The sequence below is a fragment of the Meleagris gallopavo genome, chromosome 3, assembly GCF_905368555.1.
Source record: "Meleagris gallopavo chromosome 3, MGAL_WU_HG_1.1, whole genome shotgun sequence".
Classification (NCBI taxonomy): Eukaryota; Metazoa; Chordata; class Aves; order Galliformes; family Phasianidae; genus Meleagris; species Meleagris gallopavo.
The window spans coordinates 30,966,561-30,987,810 of NC_139406.1; the positions used below are offsets into that span (position 1 = coordinate 30,966,561).

The following is a 21,250-nucleotide window of genomic DNA, read 5'->3' on the forward strand; positions in this document are numbered from 1 at the left end:
TTTGCTGAATATTGCTAAAAAGCATGCAAGATCTACCATTCTCCCACCCCAAAAACCTATTTCCCACCCATACACCCCAGTATTCATTCTCATGCTGTAGATTGCAGCCTAGAACAAAGACACTCTGGTATGATGAAACATAATAATTTTCCTGAGAGGCAATGTAAATTGCCTGGCACGGATGCTTCTCTACTAAAATAACCAAGTGGTTACAGCCAACTTTGTACTTGGGGAGGTGCCTGTCTGAACCTCTGGAAAGCGGAAGTGAATCAAGAACAAAAATGATCTCAAAGGATTACATTCGACTCACCAAGGTATAACCTTCAATTTATGGCTATATTGAGTTTTTGGGCAATAAAACAACTTCATTACTGGAAAAAAAAAAAAAAAATCTGGAGTATTAGAGTACAAAAATGACATATGAGTGCCTCCTCAATAGTGAGACTTATACAAAAAATAGAGCAAAACTTTTTGAGTATCAAATACTGAAGAACCTTGCATACTGGAAAAACAAAACAAAACAAAACAAAAAAAAACCCTGAAAATGTCAACTGTCCCCTTCTTCCCAAGAAATAACAAGATGAACTGCTTTCTAGCAGGTACACTTCAGTAGAGAAGGGAATAAGTGAAGGTTCACTTAAGTCTTACGGTTACTCAGAAAGCCAATATTCCCCTCTATTCTTTCACAGCTCTTGCTTTGAGAAACAGCTGTAGAAGTTTTCAGAATTAAATTCTATCAGTGAAGTAAAAGTCTTTTATCTGTCTTTCCAACAGGAACAGTGTCTGTGAGATTCCTACCCAATTCTACCCCATGCCCTCAGCCTCTCATCTCTATGGGACAGTGGCACTTAAGAGGAGGTAGAGCTGACATCTTGGTTTCCTGTTGCCTGTTCAGGCTGGCAAGTCCCAGGCAGTCTGTCAGGTGCAGAGGCAGTCTTGCAGTGCAAACACCTGTTTGAAATTAGATGAAGACCCCAATCACTTCCCAAATACATCGTCTGAAAGTTATCACTTCTGTTTGAAGGGATGGTTGTTCAGGAATTTTTTGGATTTGGAAATCCTTAAGTGTTCCTGTTTGGAGATCTCCAAAAAATCTCAAAACCATGTAAGGACCATAACAATATGCTGTGAACAAGAAGTACTAGCACCATTTCAGCCACTTGTCACATTAAAAAAATCCTAGGGACAGAACCCCAAGAGTGAGGGAGCCAGATGACAACGCCAGCATCAGCTGTCCAGCCCTTAGGTGATTTCTCAGTATTATGAAGAGTTTTAGTGCAGTAAATCAGCACTTTCTATGCTGACAGAAGTGTGCAATAAAGCACAAGAGACATCTTCAACCAGGAAAATCAGCTTTTTACCAAGGGATTCTAGAGATATTCTACATCAACTACCCAGACTCAGGGTATTATACTCAATCTCTCAAAATGATAGCTGTTCTTGGAGACCTAGTAGTAGATCCTTTGGATCCTAACTTTCTGGCTCCATTTTCCTGTCCTTTTTTCCCTTCCTTTCAGCATGGACAAGCTCAGCATGCAATTGAGGATCCAAACTACGTCATTACTTCACATCTGCACAGGTATGTCCTGGTCATCTCTACCACAGTTCTTCACTGAGGTACATGGGTGCAACCTAATTAAGCTTGTTTCCTGCAGAACTTTATGGATCTCATCTTTTATTGGCAAGTCATACACAACAGCCACTGAATCACTTCACAGATAAAAAGTTACTGCCATGAAGAAAATAAAACACCTTTCCTACTGCTCTGGTTAAGTACACTGCATCATAGATTACAAAAGTGTGGCTGCTGCTCTGGGACCGTCAAATCATCCAAGCAGAGGAGACAAGAACCACTAAAATTGGTCAGGGAGAAAATCACGCCATGTGGATTTTCAAAGATGTTGAAAATGCATTTGGAAATGAAAAACACACAACAGCTCACACACTGGTAGACTACAATGCAGATATCCAATTTACAGATAATAACGCAACAGTGCCTCTTCCCTTCGTCATAAATTCCAGAATGATCAGATTCTGAATAGCACTCCCAGATACAAAAGAAAAATAGGACAGATGATGAATATTTTATCACTGAATTCTTGCTATATATAATCATATTATTTTATTATCTCATGCTGTGGAGAAAAAAAACAACATGGGAAATGAGGCTAGATTTGTGAATGATAATAATAATTTGTCAAGCTGTTTGATTCAGGGATGAAAATACAATAAACATGATTTTAGAATTTGATATAGAAAGACTGGCTACTGATACGAAATGGGAAAGTATGAAAGTGATTTAAGGGTATTAAAGAAAAACTAAGAGTCTGAAATAGAATAATTTATATAGCAAAAACAACAAAATAAACTACCAATAACACCAGGAAAAGCTGTATCCATTAAAACAAAAGGTAACAATTTTGACAGTTCTGGGAAGGAAAATGAATAAACACCCTCATTACACATCTCCACTCAAGTTTCACCTTGACTCAGAAAAAGCCATTACCTTATTACACTGCACTTTGATTATGCACAAGGGATGCCTTCAGCTAAAGGCATCCAGACACACACATTTTAATCTCCTTTTCCAGTAATGTTTGTTAGAATGCAGTTTCCTTATAAATCATAAAATCACAGAACGGCCCAGGTTGGAAGGGACTTCTAGAGTCATCAAGCTCCAACTCCCCTGCCACAAGCAGGGCCACCAGCCTCCATATCTAATACTAGTCCAGGCTGCCCAGGGCCCCATCCAACCTGGCCTTGAACACCTCCGGGGTCAAGACATCCAGAGCCTCTCTGGGCAGCCTGTTCCAGCATCTCACCACTTTCATAGTAAAGAATTTCCCCCTGTCATCCAACCTAAATCTCCCCTCCCTCAACTTAAAACCATTTCCCCTTGTCCTGCTGATATTTACCCTTTCAAAGAGTTGACTTCTCTCCTGAGTACCTAGGCTCCCTTTAGGTACTGGAAGGCTGCAATGAGGTCACCCCACATTCTTCTCTTCTCCAAGCTGAACAAGCTCAGCTCCCTCAGCCTGTCTTCGTAGGGGAGGTACTCATAAAGTAGCTCACAAAATGAAACATTTCCATTTGTTCACTTCCAATGTTAATGCAACACTTTAAAAAACCTTTTTTCAAAAAAACAATGTTAAGAAACCAATCTTTAGAAATCGCAGAGATTTATCTAAAGAAAGACTGAATATGGAGCTCAGCAGTGGTGCTCAGGATCAACAGGGGGAACACAGAAGTCAGAAGGGATCCCAGGGGTATTAAGTCTCAGCTCCTGCCCAAAGCATGTCCAATTGGAGCTTATTGCTCAATGTCTTTTCAGCTGGGTTTAGACACCTCCAAGGCTGGAAGCTCCTTTCTGCAAATTGGCTGTTTGTATGAGAAATAATGATTTGTGTTTTAGACACTAGTGATGAAATGGAAACATGGCCACAGATAAGGTAATCATTAGCTTTGGCCACGATGGCTGGCTTTCTCATTTGAAATCTAGTAGATCTGTTGCTATCTACTTTGTGTGTTTTATTATCCGGAAACAACTTGAAAGACATACCGAAGCAAAGTGCCACAATGTCTGAATAGGAAAAAAAACCCATATGGAACAGCATGGAGACTACTGATTGAGACTTTCCATGCTATCATTTTTTATTTTTAGAAGAAATGGTTATCCTCATTCCTTGATCTATCTTTGAAAATGTCAGCTTCTGTCGGCAGGACTTTAAGTGTTCAGAGCTCACAAGGGATTACAGACAGCATCAATAATGCTCTAAACACAAACTTTTAACAATTAAGTTTTCAAATAAAAAGCAAAGGAGTAGATGAAAACAGAAGTAAATATCAATATACGAGTCAAACTGAGTGACACTGGTGTCTACCAGGAACTAGTATCAATCACATGTCTGTGTCCAGGTGTCAGATTTGATTATGTGTTAGGTTCCCTCAAACCAAGATTAGACACTCTGCTCCCAGCCTGAGAAATTCAATTGGATAAATTTCCTTGTTTATAACGCTGTCCTAGAAGAAGGTTAAAGCAGGCCTTTCTTCTGACCCAGTAACAAAAAAAAAAGCCCTTGAAAATTTTGGGAGCCTCAAATGCCTGAATGATTTATAAGCAGACAACCTCTGAAAACTCTTGAAAAAGAGATAGAGCTTCCTAAAGATTCCCGCATACCTTTCTAAAAGGTATAAAAGAAGAATTGGGATCTATCACATTTATCAGATAGTTTTATCTGCTATGCAGCATCAGGAGTTATGTGTCAATTACCTTTAGAAAGCTACTCAGAAATTAGAGTCTACCCAGGTCAAATTAAAGCAGACTTCCTCCTTGACTTGCAAGTGCTATTGGAGCACCATAAGATCCCACATTTTTGTGCCCTTTCATTCTGATGCGCAGTGAGTAATTTTGTTGCACTTAAGGGCTTTGTTTAAAAAAAACAACACAGAAGCAGAACTCAGAACAATAACGTTCCCGTTTTTGTTTTTTTTGTCTGTTTGTTTTTTTAAATAAGTTAAAGGATTAACTGGCTGTTCACCCACCAATTTTCATTTCTAAAATAATATATAGCTTTGTACTTCAAGAGAGCCAGGTAAATGGAGCTAGCCACTGCATTTACCACTCCAGAACTGAAACCCCACAGCAGCACTCATAGCACATGACTAGGAGAGGTTCACATACATCAAGCATAATGCTCATTATTACACATATACTTGAAGGACAGGCATTTACATCATGGGAGATGCTGGACTTTGTGAATACAAACCCATAAACAAATGCAAGGCATGACTGGCTGTATTTATTATTTCTCTTTTTCATTTCCAGACACTCCCACTACTAAATGTTGATCTCAAATCTTCCCTTTGTGCAGATGTATTGGATGTTGCAGGAAGGAAGCCTCTTTTCTACATTTATGTAAGGTGATCCTGGCTTGAGGGATAGAGGCAGAAAGATCAAGTATCATCAGGAGTAGTATTTTAGTATGTTAAAGGACTAGGGAAGTTAATCTATCATCTTGTATTTCCTTATCTATTTCTGTTTCACCTCCTTTAGGTCCTCTATGTTCAGCAGGAGAGCTTCACAGTTTCTCCAGAACCTCAGTCCTAAAATAAGAGTGCTACAAATATCAGTCCTTGGTAATTCACCTTATTGTATGTGTTACTCACATAAAGTTTCTACTAAGAGTAAAGCATGCCATCTTGCCAGTGAAATCTATGGTCCTTACTTTCCATTTTCATCGTGGGTCATTATAGTGTGACCAATCGTGGCCTGTCTGCTCCAGGCGCAGACCTTCAAAAAATCAGGGTTCTGTTGAGGTACCTCACATAAATTTAAAAATTGCAAGGATTGACTTTTATGTCACTGGATAAACCCACACAGTTTTACCAGTTGTGACAATGTAGATCAAGGAGGAAGCAGGATATTTCAGATAACATCTTTCAGATATGAAAATAAGAAGAAAATAGAGTTGGATGTGAAATGCCTAACTGCATAAAGCAACACAGTTATCAGAGAGGAGTGCATGCTCCAACACTAAAACATTTGTCTAAAGCAAACAGAATAAACAAAAAGCCACAAGTTTTGTTAAACAAAGCCTTACCTTTCTGCTATAGACTTCTTTGGGAAGTAAAAGTCTTCTCCTGCGAGGTAGGCAGCTGCAGTTCCACCTCCAAAATAGGTTTTCCTCAAGAGGGGGGCAATCCGGTTGTTTACCAGTAATGCTCCTAAACCAGTAGGGAATCCAAAGATTTTATAAAATGAGATGGGGATAAAGTCAGCTTGGTGAACTCCCAAGTCTAATGGAGAGCTGCTCACGTATGAGGCCGCATCTAATAGCACAAACCATTTTCCTGGTATTTTGACAGGGCAGAGTTTTCCAGATTTTATGTCCTGTATCCATGAAAGGGGATATTTGGTACCAGAAAAATTGCTCTGAGCTGGATAAGAGAAAAGATGAGGTGTCGTGCAGTTTCGTTCTTCAGTTGGTAACCAGTCTTTCTCCAATAACCACTTATCCTTTGGTTTTACTGGAACAGATAATACATTCATTGAAGCAGTTATGCCCCTCATACCCACCACAGATGTGTGGCTGTCAGTTAGGTAACAGAATCGACTACTCGGTTGCTCTGTGCCTTCAGGTACCCACGGGAATACTTCTGCTACCAGTTTAAGTGCAGCCGTGCATCCAGATGTGAAAATGACAGTATAATCTTCAGATGTAGTGTGAAAATGTTGTAATATTCTGCAAAATGAAAAAAAAAACCAAGTTATTTTCTGAATTTTCTGTTTTATTACCATATGATATATTCTGTTTTTCCTCAGCAGAAAAATTCTTCTACTCTGACACATAATTTAAATGTAAGTACTCAGATTTCAGCAAACAGCACAATGAACTTCAACAATTTTGCCTACAGGAGAATCTTTCAAGTGCTACAGTGAAAGTAGTTGAATTCTTAAGGATAGAAGCCAATTCTGACTAGCTGTGAACAGAGTGGTCCAGTCCAGTCCCTCAGTGAGATCAGAATCAAGCCTGCATATTGTTATATTGTACACTGATTCTGAGAAGAAAAGTCAGTTTTACCTGAAAACTATTAGTGGCGTTAGTGCGTGTCTGTTTGGTTGGTTTTTTAATAGTTTTATTTGGTTAGCTAGTTTACAAATTATTTGGAGCTGTCAGAGTATTCTTCATTCAAAAAAGCATACAGCTTTGCTTCTTGTTTATAATACTAATAACAGAAACAGAAGACAGCGAAAAGCAACAGATTTATGCACATAAGGTTATAATCTTTGTTGTCTGCAAAGACAGCCTAAACCAGACGTAACCAATGTCACCCAATGAACCAGAAGAAAACTTAACCAAGCTGTTTTTTTGAAGCATGTCTACACCATACACTTGCAGATGCCTGGTGAGCACTGAGTTGGCTCTAAACTATCTTCTGTGAACCAGCATCTACTATAGTCTTTGTATCCATGCATTCTTGTCCATCTATTACAGCCCCGTAGTGTGCAAGATAGACTGGCACCAGCTCTGTGCAGAGGCTGAGGAGCAGCATTAGCTCAGTTGCTTTCCATGCATGATATTCTGATGAACTTTGTCCAAATGAACTTTTATAAAAATTTTATTAATATTAACAGGAAGCGTTTAGGAGGCTTGGGCAGATAAAGCAGCACGAGCAAAACTGATCCAGAGCATAAATATTACTACTTAGAGGTGTTGCCTGGTTTTCAAGAAAAGCAAGATGTCAGAAGATTTCTCAGTGCACCTCTTTTGCTACAGAGCATTTCTGTGAACAAGCAGCTGCTACTCTGATCTATGTAATTCCAAGGTACAGCCCAGCACTTGGGTGATCTATACACTCTGGCCCTCAACGTGCATCATTAAAAGTTTGCATGTTTTATGTAACAGGAGATTCTCTCACAAGGGTGGATGTTTAAATGTAATTTAAATGTAAGTTGTTCAAAAGGTTACATGACAAATTCAAGCTAAAATTTCTTCAACCACAGAAAAGTAGAAATAAATGCTTCAAAATTTTGTGTGTTCAGTCTGAAAGGCAAATATTACAGGCAAAGAACGTAGAGCTGGATGTGTGCTGCAATCAAACCTCTGACACTGAAAAAGAAACGATTGCAAAGTCTTTCATCATTAGGACCAGAAACCACTCTACAAAATGATACCGACCATACATTTGTCTGCTGTAGGAAAGTCTTATTATACTAGGAAGTACAAGATGCAACAAATGTATTCATATGTCCAGTGAAACTTGATTCAGAGATCAGATTTTTGAAATGTGGCACAAGTGTCAGGTAGTCTGCTTCCTAGAAATAAAGAAGAAATTTCAGATTTTATGAAGGAATCATCAGGTCGTGGTTTAAGCTTTAAATGTTTTGAGGAGTCTGTTTGAAAGAAGTCATAGAGATCTTCCTGAAACAGACCTGCCAGGTATAGCTCCAGCAAGAATTCACAATTCTGGACATTGCTTTTAAAGAGCTCTTCAGAGAAAGCAGACTTTCTCCTCAAAATTCATACACCACATTAGGGATGAAGACAAGGACAATCACAGCAGTTGAGTGTAGGGCATTAAGCTGCCTCCTGCCTCATTCATCACTGTTGCTGAATCATATCCTCTCCCCTCACCTGCAGCAGCTGTGCAGCCTCTCCCACCACCTCCCACACTACAGTCTGAGGCACACATGCATGCCATAGGGGATAGCTGACCGCAGGATCATGAAGCCTTATCCTAGAGAGCTGCAGTTTGGCTAGCTGTAGGTTTGCCACTTAGACCCATGCCCTGAATTTCAGCTGAGACATAATCTTGCCTTTATTCTTGTTTCCTTGCAGAGAAAAGATGGGTAGCAATACAAGCAAGAGCCCTAACCTGTTTTTCAAGCAGGGTGGCATTAGACTGTTTTTTAACAGGGGAAAGGATTGAAAGGCAGATTATTAAGATGTTCAGGTCTTTGTGGTTGTGGACATGATTTGGCCCCATCTGGAGTACTATGTCTAGGCCTGGAGCCCCCAGCACAAGAAAGTCATGGTGCTCTTGAAACAAGTCCAGAGGAGGGCCACTAAGATAATCAGAGGGTTGGAGCACCTCCCCTATGAAGAAAGTTTGAGGGAACTGGGCTTTTTTAGCTAGGAAAAGAGAAGGCTCTGAGGAGACCTCATTGTGGCCTTCCAATATTAGAAGGGAGCATATAAACAGGAGGAGAAACAGCTGTTTACAAGGGTGGACAGAGATAGGACAAAGGGGAATGGTTTTAAACTACGAGAGGGGAGGTTTAAGTTAGGTATTAGAAGGAAGGCTTGTTTTGTTTTTTTTTTACCTTCTGAATTAAAAAAAACAGGTGATGGGAGCAACCTCCTAATACACAGTATCCTTTCATAAGAGCAAGCTGACAAGAGCAGCAACATAAAGCACATTGAAGACAGTCAGCTCCTTTTTTAGCTTCTCTGCTTTCTTTGCTCTCCTCCTCAGCCAGCCTCTTTGTGCCACACACACTTAGAGGGAGGTGAGACACAGCTAGGCTGAAAGCCAAACTTTACTTGGGAATAATAATCTGCAGATCTTCACAGGAATTGTACTGACTTGCCGCAGCTCTTAATCTGGCCAAAAGACACTGTGAAATGACAAGAGCTGGGATGCAGGAGTGGTGGACTGAGATTTAATAACGGGATGCTTTTGCCTAACCATGAATACCAGAACCAGTGAGTACTTTCCTTAAACATTTTCACAACTATACAGAACAATATATATATATATATTTGGTTCACAAATAATGACAACTCTATATTTAAGTCATAAATGAGAGACAAAGCTCATGCACATCAGTAGTATTTTAACTACATCCAGTTTGTAATCATTCACATTTAGAAATAGTTGAAAAGTACTGAAATATAACCTACAACATAATATCAATGTGTTTATTTATTCAGTTCAGTACCAGAAAGTAACTTTCACAAAGGAACAATCAGTTACATTTCTAAATGTCTTCAGTAGGCTCTTCTGTGAATCTCTTAAGGTATCTATTTGCATTTTGGGTCTCTAAACGTGTCGTGTAATTGCTATGACACCAGCACTGGCGAAAGAGGTAGAATTTTCAAAATCAGATATTTGGCTAGATAGATTTTTAATGTTAAAAAAGGAAAATAAATAAATAAAAGAAAAACAACCGAGTCAAAAGCATTCTCTCTTCTAGAATGACTTCTGATGTGCAGAGCAGAAGAGCTACGAGCACCTCAGAATGAGTTTTATAAAACAAATGGCACAAACTCCTGAACCAGAGCAGCACTGCTATAATAAAATCAGGATACTTCAGGACAGAAAACTGCAATACCTCTGAATAACTTCTGCAGCCCATGGTGCTACATCCTGTCTTTTGACGTTAATATTTGGAAGCACTAGCTATTACACACAGAACTCCTAATGTCTATCTTCATATAAGATGTACCCTATTACAGTGAAACGCAGTTCACCTTTATTACACTCCTGGAAGATTTATAGCCATATATAAGGTAGATGTTGGAAGCAGGACTAAAGAGTTGCAGTGGAAAACTGATAGCTTGATCTACTATAGCTCACAGCTGCAAGCAGTAGCAGTATTTTATATTATTACAAATTTCCACTTCTCAAAGAACTCTTTGGAAGAAATGACTATGAGGATAATTGCTTCATTAAGCACGTTGATAGAGCTGTGCCATCACACAGAAGATGGCAGAGAGGCTGAGAAGCCGGACTCTGTACTTCTTTCTAGGCTGGCAATGGAAAGATGAGGCATCATGCTCAATCTCTGCTGTGCACCAAAGACAATCCTTGTAAATTGCCTTGCTGTAACCTGCCTTCTTTCTCCTCCTCCTCCTCATCCAAACTCCTTAGAAGGACGCAGATCAAACAAAAAACTGCCTCAGCCATACTGTGAGTCTGTGAAGCCAGTGCAAGGAGGGCCCATTCAACACCCAGTACACGCTCATATTCTAAGAACTCTCTTTGCTGGTGTTTAATCGCTTCAAAAATCTGCTGTGAGAATTTAGTGTATTCATTAACACCATTGAGTCAAATGCCAGACTCTTCTAAAGTAAAAAATGGCAGAGAAAGTCAATTAATTTTCAACCAACCTTGCTGTCTTGTTTCATAAATTTCTAGCCAGTAGCTGATCCAACTAAAACAGACCTCTTTTAAAAACTCAGTATTGCTACTGTAATAACAGATTCACATTTGAACACAGTATAATAGTAGTTATCTATTCAACAGTATAAGTAGCACTTTACAAAGGCTCCTTTTCAACTGTGCATTTACATATTAACATTATTTCTTATTATAAATTTTTTCCATTGTCATGCTGCCCAGGGGCACATACCCAGTTTGGGCTTGTATGGAGAGATGTTCAGTTTGAGCCTCAGAAATTTTGCTGCTCTGCTTTCTGCTCTACAGACACTCTGAAAAGATTCAAAGCACTATTGTCTAAGGAAAAGCCTTTGTATGAACAGCAATTAGAAAAAATACAAAAAAAGACTTCTGAGTCGAAATATCTTATTCTGACTTACAAATATTTTTCTTTTAATAATATTAGAGGATAGCACTTTCCATAACTGCCTTTTTAATCCCTTTCACATAGATGTGCATGTGAGGAGTGTTTCCAGTAGCTACATCTACATTTATGAGTAATAACATTTTAACCTTCCTCATTTATTAATTAAGGGTCAGCTCCAGCTCTCAAAGCAGTCAATTGAAAAAATCTCATCAACTTCCTTGGGGGATAAGAAATGGATACAAGCACTAGGACTTGGTGCATGGCACTCAGCTTCGAGGCTTAACAACATCTAGCAGTAGTTTTTCTGTACATGTTCTTTCCACATATATGAAGTAAAAAGGAGGAGAAAATTGTAATTTAACACAAATTCACAAGGATTCCATAAAGAAGCATGCTGCTTAACACTCATCCCAAATTTTCCTTAGCTTCTCCCACTGACAAAAGTACAAAGTGACAGGAGAGCTTTACTAGTTACAGCTGTACATGTAAGTGGAATGTTCCAGTTCACAAAATTAAAAAAGACAAGCCTTCTGGGTAGAAAATATCTTATTCTGTGAAAACAGTGTCTATTCCAATATATCACTGCACTGTACTATACTCTTATTTTCAATTCCCAATCCAAGCATAAAAGGAAACGCAAACCTATGAATAGTTGTAAGAATCAATTGTTTTAAGTAGGACTGTGTCTATCTTCCTCCAGCAAAGCATTAATTTAATGAAAAAATGCCCTTGCAAAGATTAGTTACTGCCTTCCCACCCATTCTTTTTAAATAAATGTTTTCAACAGGAATCTGTGCCATACCATCTCTGCTACCTATGCAACTAATCCAGCAGAAATCCATCAAATTCAAGGATTTTCCAATGGATTAGTACCTGCATAAGGAGCTGCAATAAATAAATAATCCTTTAAAGTTTCTTCTCAAAGTTGAAGTTGCTTTTTCTGTTATAGTTTCTTTTCCCATCCTGACAATGCGCAAACTTAAGCCTTTCAGAACATAAGCTAACTGTGAAATAGGCACACACTGTTTTATCCTCACTCATCACATCCACATTAACTTGTTTCCTGACCATTTTACGCAGAAGGAAGAATCCCAGATTCTTCCCATTTCTCCTTGCATGAGAGTGATTAGGATTTCACTCATTACACCTCTGCTGATTATGACTCCACTGAATCAGCTTCCTGAACTTATAAAATAAATCATTAGAGGGAATGTAATTGATAAGCCTCATTTGTTATAAGCAGGTGGTGAGAATATACCTTCCGTTTTTTTTTTTTGTTTTTTTTTTTGAAAGCACTACTTAAGCATTTGTGTTCAGGCACCTGAATTGAAGCATTATAATCTGTTACGTTTATTCTCCTAGGCTCTGATTGATTCGCTGGAGACACACTGGGGAAATGTCTATTTACTAACAAAGGGTCACAGTTGGTCTTTACCAAATAAATCCTCTCTCCAATTCTGCAAAGTTGTCAGCACAGCAGAACGCCTGGAGTTCATCTTGCACTACATAGTTAGAAGAAAAGTTGCTCTTTAAAGGCTAGAAAATGTCCTTCTGCAAGAAAAGATGCTTTGATGAACAATATTTAAGAGAAGCATCCATCCAGACTATGAGGTGTGGACCTTCACTGTGGACAACCAGAAGACATTCAGCATCATGCTGGGTATAACGACAGAGCAAAAGCAGATTTAGGGTGGTATTATGGCACTGTACGTAATCAGAAGAGCAGAACAGGAGGAAGGAATCATGAAAACCATAAAATACGGTACCGCAGGCTGACTGCTGGTACAGTTTGTTCTAACACACAAACATTACTCCTCTCCCTGGCAGCAGTCCATAACTCCTGTAACTTTCTAGATGTGGCAGAAAACCCCTGGGTAACTGTTTCCTTAAAAATTAAATAGATGTTTTTCGGTAGTAGAGAAAGAAGATCAATAGCTACACAATTTTAAAACCTCTTTGTGGATACTTTTTTTTTTGAGTAAAATAAGCCAGATCAGTTTACTCTAGTGCTTGAACAATGGCCAAAGATTTGTGAACATACTTTTGAATAACAATATTTTCACTAATTAGGATACAAATAATTTAAAAATATACCATAGGCTCTTCAAATGAAAATTCATCTGGCATTCAAGTCAACCAGGCAAGAAATAATAAAAAAACAACACCAAAAAATGGTATTTTAAGTAACATCAAAGGAAATCTAATCATGAACAGCAAACAACTCAAGAACAAACCATTCCAAACTGTAAATGCACAAAGTAATTACCAAGCAGAAAATGACTAATGAATCATTTTTACAGTCAATCCTGTGTTAAAATTCAAATTGCTTTTGCAACAAGTCTTAAGAGCCACTAGGATGAAGCAAATCTGAAGCGATACATAGGAAGATGCATATCAACTGAGGGGCATGGTTTAGTGGGCATGGTGGCGATGGGTTGACAGTTGGACTAGATGATCTTAGTGGTCTTCAACAATCTTAATGATTCTGTGATTCTATTCTATGATTCTAACTCAGTGCCTCAGTGTTAACTAGTCAGAAGTTACCTTACTCTGTTTTCTGATTCAGAGAAAGCAGAACATTAAAGTTGGCTATTTTCCAGCAGCATAGGAAGTATAAATTTGGACAAGCTGTTCTAGGAAAAAAGAATAACAAACAAACACACGCATAGATGATCTGATGGTTCCAGATACTCAAGTCTTTATACTTAAACTTGGAAGTAACTTCAGACAAGAAGTACTAGTCTTTAAACTACATACTTCTGTGATCTTTCCAGCTATTATTTTTGTTTGCTTGGTTTGGGGTGTTGGTTTAAGTTGTTTTGTATCCAGTTAAAAAAAAAAAAACTACATTATTTTTCTTGAAGCATTGCATTATGCACTACAGACACTGTGACCCAAGTAAATCTCTTTACTTTACATGTTCCTTGTTATTTTCAGTTGTAAACTATAAGTAACTAAGCATTGGTTCAAAAGGATAACCCAGCATTTCTCATTCAAATAAGCAAAGTAAAACATGACACTTGACAGACATCTTCCCAATACTCAGATCCATCTTTTGTTCCTATACTCTAATTCTGCTCTGAAACAAAGATTTGATACTAAGCTTGAAAAATATTAACCACAAACGAAGATAGCTGTGTGAGTGATCAAATACTTTTAATATTAGCCTGTTCTCTGGGGAAATTGCAGAACACAAGGTGAAAAGAGATGGCCTAAGGCAAAGTGCTCTCATATCAAAAGGATTCAGCTACACAAAATGAGCCTTCAGCAGTGACAAAGTCCTCTGACTCCAAATGTCCCGAAGTTCGGAAACTGACAATTTTCAGCATAACCTTTTGGATCTTCCTCTTCGGCACATTTCCACAGTATGACTGGTGGGTTGACTATAAAAATCATTACTGCCATAAACAGTGCTTTCTTAGTTGAGGGGAAAAAAAAAAGGTGAAGATGGGATATTTCCTGGAATTTATATAACACCTGTACAGAGATCATATTTCCTTGGGAAACATTTAGGCTGAGAACTTCAGAGGTACTTTGGTGCTTAAGAAGGAATGAGACGGCTTTGTGAGTCTGAGCCTCAGTTACCATTGTGAACGGGACCATGGCATACACTCACACATAAATAGGCCTTATTTCCTCATGGGTTGCTTTTCAAGTACTGTGCTTTCGTCTGCAAAGGGTTTTAGATGAAGATGTTAATATGAAAGCACCTTAGTTTGCTTTCAAAATACAAGGAGTTTACAGAAATCTCTTCATGCATTTCCACAGACCTCTCTTTAACATGACTTAAGTTTACTAGGTAAACCCATCAGCTTGTGCTTTCCCTTCCTTGGGTGAAAAGCCACAAAAGCAAAGTCTGCAAGATTCCTGGACACTGCAGATGGTTTATTTGGCATTTGTTTTTCATGTGGTTTGATGCCCTACCTCAGCAGTGCAGCTCTGCCTTTCATTTCTAAAAGCACTGAAGTTTTTTACAGGGGAAAAAAAAAAAAAAAAAGTTTAAAAGCTCCTATCAATATGAAGGAAAAACACAGTAATATGGAGAGCAAAGCCTTGGTACAAGGGCCTTGAAAGCTGCAAGACACTCATCCTCTGCTAAAACCAAGGCCCTATCCCATAACTTATGAGTTTGAAATAGCACAATATCATGACATACTGAAACCATCCTGTTGACTTCAATCCAAGAAGCACTCAGAAGTGAAGGGATTTTCTGCTTATTATTTGTTGAAGAGCCAATCAAAGACTTCTCACTGCACACTGAGCCACATTAATATTTTGGCTTAGACAGCCCCAAGATTTCCCAGAAATATGAATGGATGTTTGCACATATGGGAAACATCATTTCTGCCTGTCAAGTTGCACTTCATTCACTTTAAATCCTGACAACCATGCTTCCAATGCTCCTGGCTGTTGAGGGAAAAACTGTTCCTCACACGATGAATGCAATGAGGCATAAATGACTACTGAGGGATATTCTTGGCTTGCCTTGAAACAGAACCCATTTGCAATCCTGAAAACTCGTTAGGAAACAAGGAACAATAGCATTTTAAGGAGCTCACAAGTGACATTTTTAGAATCATAAAATGAAAACAGCTTAGGGGTAACTTAAAGCACGTTAACACCAGAAAACCTCTGTATAAGTGTCATTACTTTACAAATTGAACTGAAAATATTAATCAAATTCAAGAACAAGACACTGCATATGTGAAAGGAAGCTAAGAGAAATATTCTGAAACCTGCTGCAATTTTCTCATATTGTCTGAGGAACATTCTGTTCAAATCAAAATGGACATGGAAATCATAAACTGGAACTAACTAATCCTGATTTAAGTATTCCATTAGCTAATTCTGGTATACATTAAAACTGCTATTAATTAGAAAGTTCACCCCATAGGATGTATGTTAATTAACCTTTCCTTTTTGCAATTTGTGCTGCCTGGCAGCAGAAAACCTCATGAAATCAAAAGAAACTATAAAGTATACAAACAACTACAATTTCCTACGCAATCCTTCCACACTGCATCCTCATCTTGCTCAGCTGCTAGGCAGAAAGCCTGAGCAAGAAAGGGATCTGACCTATATTTCTTGTTTCCTCACTAACTCCTCAGAGTTAGATACCTGACCCAGGAGGTCAGGAAATCCAAATGTCAGATGGTCAGCCCAAATACAGCAACAGATATTCTGGAAAACATTCTGAATAGCAAATTTATCATTGGCACAAACCACTGCAACTTCACTAAAGCCATAGATAAGGAGCAGTATGAACTTATGAACCTTTTTCTGACTTCTCAAGTATGCCACACTGCAAAGTGAAGCCCCATGAAAAACTCAGGTCACTGGAGGATGCTCAGGATGAGCAGAGGATTGCTCACATGGATAGTACAAATGTCTGTCATGTACTGGATAAGAACCCCTGCTCATCTGAAACAGAATACTTAGCATCTTGTGGGATAATACTCACACCTCACATCTCCAAAACAGCAATAAAATTGATATTTTACAATCAAGAATTTTTAAAGAACAAAAGCAGAAAAAAAATAGGATGGAGAAACCTCATCATGTTTGTCTTCTTTGAAGAGCTATTCTGCATGGGATGATCAATAGTTGCATAGAACCTGCAAAATTCCTCCTTTTTATTCCAGGTATTAAGGCACTTAAAGAAATGCAAAAGAAAATAATATGTTGCAGCTGACCACCGAATTAGGCATCCCAGCCTTTCAGCATTTTATATTGACACCTACAAATTTCTCATTAAAAAAGTCAACTCATTCCTCTTTTTTATACAATATAGAGAAAAAAAAAAAAAGGTCTATTTCAGACTTGGATAGCTTTATAATACTGCCCATGCTCTTGTACAAATTAAAATATTACTCCGAGTTTCAAAATTTCTTAAAGTTGCTATAATTGGAGGGGTATGGAGGGTAACTATTCTTGTTACTACTGCAAAATTTGCACCCCGCAGCAGAATTAGCAGTTGTAACAACACTGATGCAACTCCTATGGGCGTATGCACTTGAAGGGGCATGTGTTGCTACATATTCACGGCTGAAAAAAACTCTATCCTTGATTAACTTTCAAGGAAAAAAGAAAAAAGAAAAAAAAAAAAGAAGTAGAATTTCTTCAAGCTAAATCAAAAGCCTGGGTACTTTCATGTATTACCTTACAGTGATTAAACCCTTGTGGGAATAATGTAATTGAGCAAATAAATCTTACTCTAAACATGGATTTAACCTACAACCTTCTTGCATTAGTGAATCTAAGCATTCTACAAATTCATCAAAATTGGAAAGTTTATTAACTACTGAAAAATATATTACATCAAAACTAGAAAGTGCAACAACCTCCTCTATGTTACTATGCAACACCACATTGCAGTAGGCTCTCTGTTTTGAAAGTGATCTCTTGTCATATCAAAAATAGACAGGATGCATGCAGTAAGACCTGTCCGGAGATTTAGAGGTCCTCTAGAGTTCTGGGCTTATGTTCCAGCAGGATCAAGTCTGAATAAAACTCACAAAGCAGAAGAGAATTCCAAAATATTTACTTTATCGAAGTTTTTCAGATAAAACCACTGCCTTGTCTGCTCTGTGTACTTTTAAGCCCTACCTATCATGACTTTGGCACTTTTTCTGAAGATCTGTCATACCTCTGATGCTTTGATATTAGCTCTGGTAACATCTAATATCACAAGGAGCAGAACAAAAAGTGCAGAATATATTTGATGAATATTTATTCAGAGTTCTAAATACATTCATGATATGTATGTCTCTGCCCTTTGTACACTGCTTTCTGCAAACATCTCAGCAAATGTAAAGTGAGTTTGAATGATTACAGAATGTTCTAGGAAAGTAAATACAGAACTTGCCATTGTACTCTTGAAGTCTGATTTTAAGAGTTACATTCTAAAAGTCAAAGGCAGAAGCTTAATATTCATCCTACACCCCATCAATGGGTTCGAGTGTCACACTGCAAAATCTCAAAATGGATTGCTATCAACCACTCTGTGCAACAAGGATGTCAGAAGAAGTTAACTGGTGAATAACAAAGCACACTGAAGAACAGTTCACTTTTTGTGGGTAATTTCCAGATTAAAATATATGTAACTGCTAACAAAATAAGTAATTACGGCTTTTGACCAGTTTAGTAGGAATTTATACAGAAATGGACACAAAAAGGCAGGGATTTCAGAAACTTTTCCACAAAAGCTACATTTAAAAGCCAGTTCATTCCCCATGGGATGTGTGAAAGTCCATCACACTGCAGTACATATTTTTAGCTTTACAATTTCAGATTTCATTAAGTGTTTCTTCAATGTGACAGGGCAGTAGGAGATGAGTGCTCTGGTGCCTCATTGCATAGTTTTTTATCTTCTGTCTGGACCATCTGGCTGCAGATCAGCACTGCATGCCCCTAAACTAAGGTGGATGCATGAATCGTTAAGATATGCTATCAATGCAAGACTCCTATGAGTATTAACAGGAGGAGACAGAAGCAGTAAGCTGCCCGCTATAAAAAGCAGAAGTGCTCTTCCATAATCTACTTTGCTTGAGACTTAATGACAATTAAATGTACTTCATACTGTGGCTCTTTATTGACATTACAGATCTACTGGGCTTTTCTTCATTATTCACAATTTTTATTAAAAAGATTTTGAAAAGGGCAAGAATTGCATACCTATTTTTAAACTTACTGTTTCATTCTTATACAGCACCTCCCTTTATGACTGTCATTCCCTTACATAACAATATTTCTATAGAATCATAAAAATAAAGGCACTGTAACCACCTGTTGCACAAATCCTTCAATAAAATAAATATCTACACTGATTCCAAAATATTAAGCCAAACCTCACTCTGCTGTGATTGGGCTGCCATTCTGTGGGCTTTCACTCATGATGCATAGATATCCAACTAAGGCCAGTGTCCTCATCTTATGTTTGAGGTGGCACAGATAGTTATAAGGCTGTTGGCTTCAAGTGGCCTTGGCCACATCACATCTGGGTACCCAGCTCATCCTGCCTATTAGATAGCTGCTATCAGGCTCAGCAGGAATAGGTGAGAACTAGGAATCAGCAATTCACTCACCTGTCTTACAACACTACTTAGCCCACTGCCCCTACAAAAGAACACTATGTTCTGGTTAAGTTCCTACAGTTAGAGGTAGGGTCACCCCTGTTTTGTGCCTCCCAGTTTCTCTGTTCCCAAAGAGTCGAGCAGTGTTGGTGTTCATCTTTACATTCCTACTAGCCAAAATCAAAATGGTCCACATTCCAGCAAAGCAGTTCCCTCTGGGTAAACACCAGCAGCAGTGGGATTTTACCAGCAGACAGCCCTGCTCAAGGCGCTCTGCTCCCCAGGGCACTCCCCAGCTAAGCACCTTCTGTACATCTCAATGTACATTTTCATAGAATCACAGAATCGCAAGGTTGGAAATGACCTACAGAGGAATATTAAAGACATACAGCTCTGTTTGTACTTATTGCTAAGGTACAGTTTCACGTTTAGGCAGGGATGTGCTGCTGCTAATATCCCACCCTTGTACAATGTAAAGAATTTCATACAGCTCTCTGAATGTCTCTCTGAGCGCGAACACCCGAAATGGTTGATTATAAAGTAGATTCCACTGCAACGTCAGTTTTCCATCTGACAGATGTTGGACAGGTTCCCCAGTTCTCTGCATAGAGCTACTGATTGATTTGTTTCTTTGCCTGAGACAGCAATGTTACTGCTTCCTCTGCTGCTCTCTCCCCCTCCTCCCTCCCATTTGGCAGCTATTACAGAAAACTCTTGCAGCAGCAGCCATCACTTCAAATCCTGTCTGGTTTTCATTGGAAACAGCAGATGTACCTACAGCACTTCAATGAAGTTAGTAAGGGAGAGCTGACACGAGATACCGCCATTATAAGATCACTGCAGATTCATTGCGTCCTTACGCTCAGCTCAAGAGATTATTTAAGCATGTCTTTAACTCTTTGTGGCCCCACTGTTTTCAATTAGTCTAAAATGACACACATACCTGAATACCTTCTTGAACTGAGACCTCAGACAGTCAGGTCCTGGCACTCATCACTCAGACTCCAAAATTATTCAGGTCTCTTAAATGTTATAACAATTTTGTAAGTGATTAAGCACTTCTATATTCAGTTCTGACTCATACTGACCACAGGTCAAGTAGCAAAGAGAAAAGTGGACTATTACTTCTATTACTCCTCTTATGCCAGCAGGCAGGCAGTTAGGGAGGAAATGTTGAGCTTAATTTCAATGTTTTTGGCATATCTTTTTCTTTTCTTTTTTTCTTTGCATGAGCGTCCAATTGTAGGCACCTCTAGGAAACACAGGTAGGGAGATTATGGAGAAGAATATTATAATCTGGAGTTATAATATTCCTTCAATTTATGGCTCAGATTTCTTGGAAGATCTCAGTGCCTTTACATTTATTTAAATGTAACATACAAGATGAATCTTTGTCAAAACAATGCCACTTACCAATTTCTAATAATAAACAGTACAAGTTCTCAGAAAATTGTGAAGAGTTTCCATTGCCCTTATGCTTCAATCTAACATATGACTGAATGTTGATGGATGAGGACTGAATTTATAAAACACCACTGTTGAAAAACAGTTTCTCAAAAATCTCACTTCCTGTCACCACACACAGGTGGTTGTTGTTGCTTAATTATTTGCATTCTTGTAACACACAAGAAGCTCAGCTCACCTGCAGCATCCTACTGTGAGACACTGTATGCATGCAGTATAAACAAAATTATCCAAATAATTTAGGGATAGCTCTCATCTCCTTCTGAGTCCCAGGAAATATCATATTCTGCAGAATCAATACAGTTAATAGCAGAGCTTGGAGAAACACTTTGCTACAAGGTAAACTGCATGAACCAAAACAAAAAGAGATCTTGTTTTGCTTAGATGTTTTTCTGTGTACATGCATACAAAAATAATTTCAGCTACACATATAAATAAAGAACATTATTCTAGAATATTTATGAAATTTTACAAGATCTGAAATGCTATGCAAAAGAACAGATAACAGCAAATGCAGCTTCTTCTTAATTAAGCACACTTCTTGATCCAAGTTAATTGCCCGACAATTTAAGAGAAAGATGCCAATTATAATCCCGTGGTACGGCCTGTATCCAGTATGTAAAACTTTAAATGGACTCATGAAGATCATTTACCAGTTTTATGGTCCTTATGGTACTCATATTCT

General features: G+C 38.3%; 1 protein-coding gene across 8 annotated transcripts in view; it reads right to left on the minus strand.

Annotated features, from left to right (window-relative positions):
• Positions 1-21,250, minus strand: part of MOCOS (molybdenum cofactor sulfurase) — a 273,774-nt gene that overhangs the window by 123,244 nt on the left and 129,280 nt on the right. For all 8 annotated transcript variants that reach the window (XM_085220550.1, XM_085220547.1, XM_085220546.1 and 5 more), the window contains one exon: positions 5,601-6,242. In XM_085220550.1, coding sequence (XP_085076676.1) covers positions 5,601-6,242 — 642 coding nt within the window. The remainder of the gene's footprint in view (positions 1-5,600; positions 6,243-21,250) is intronic.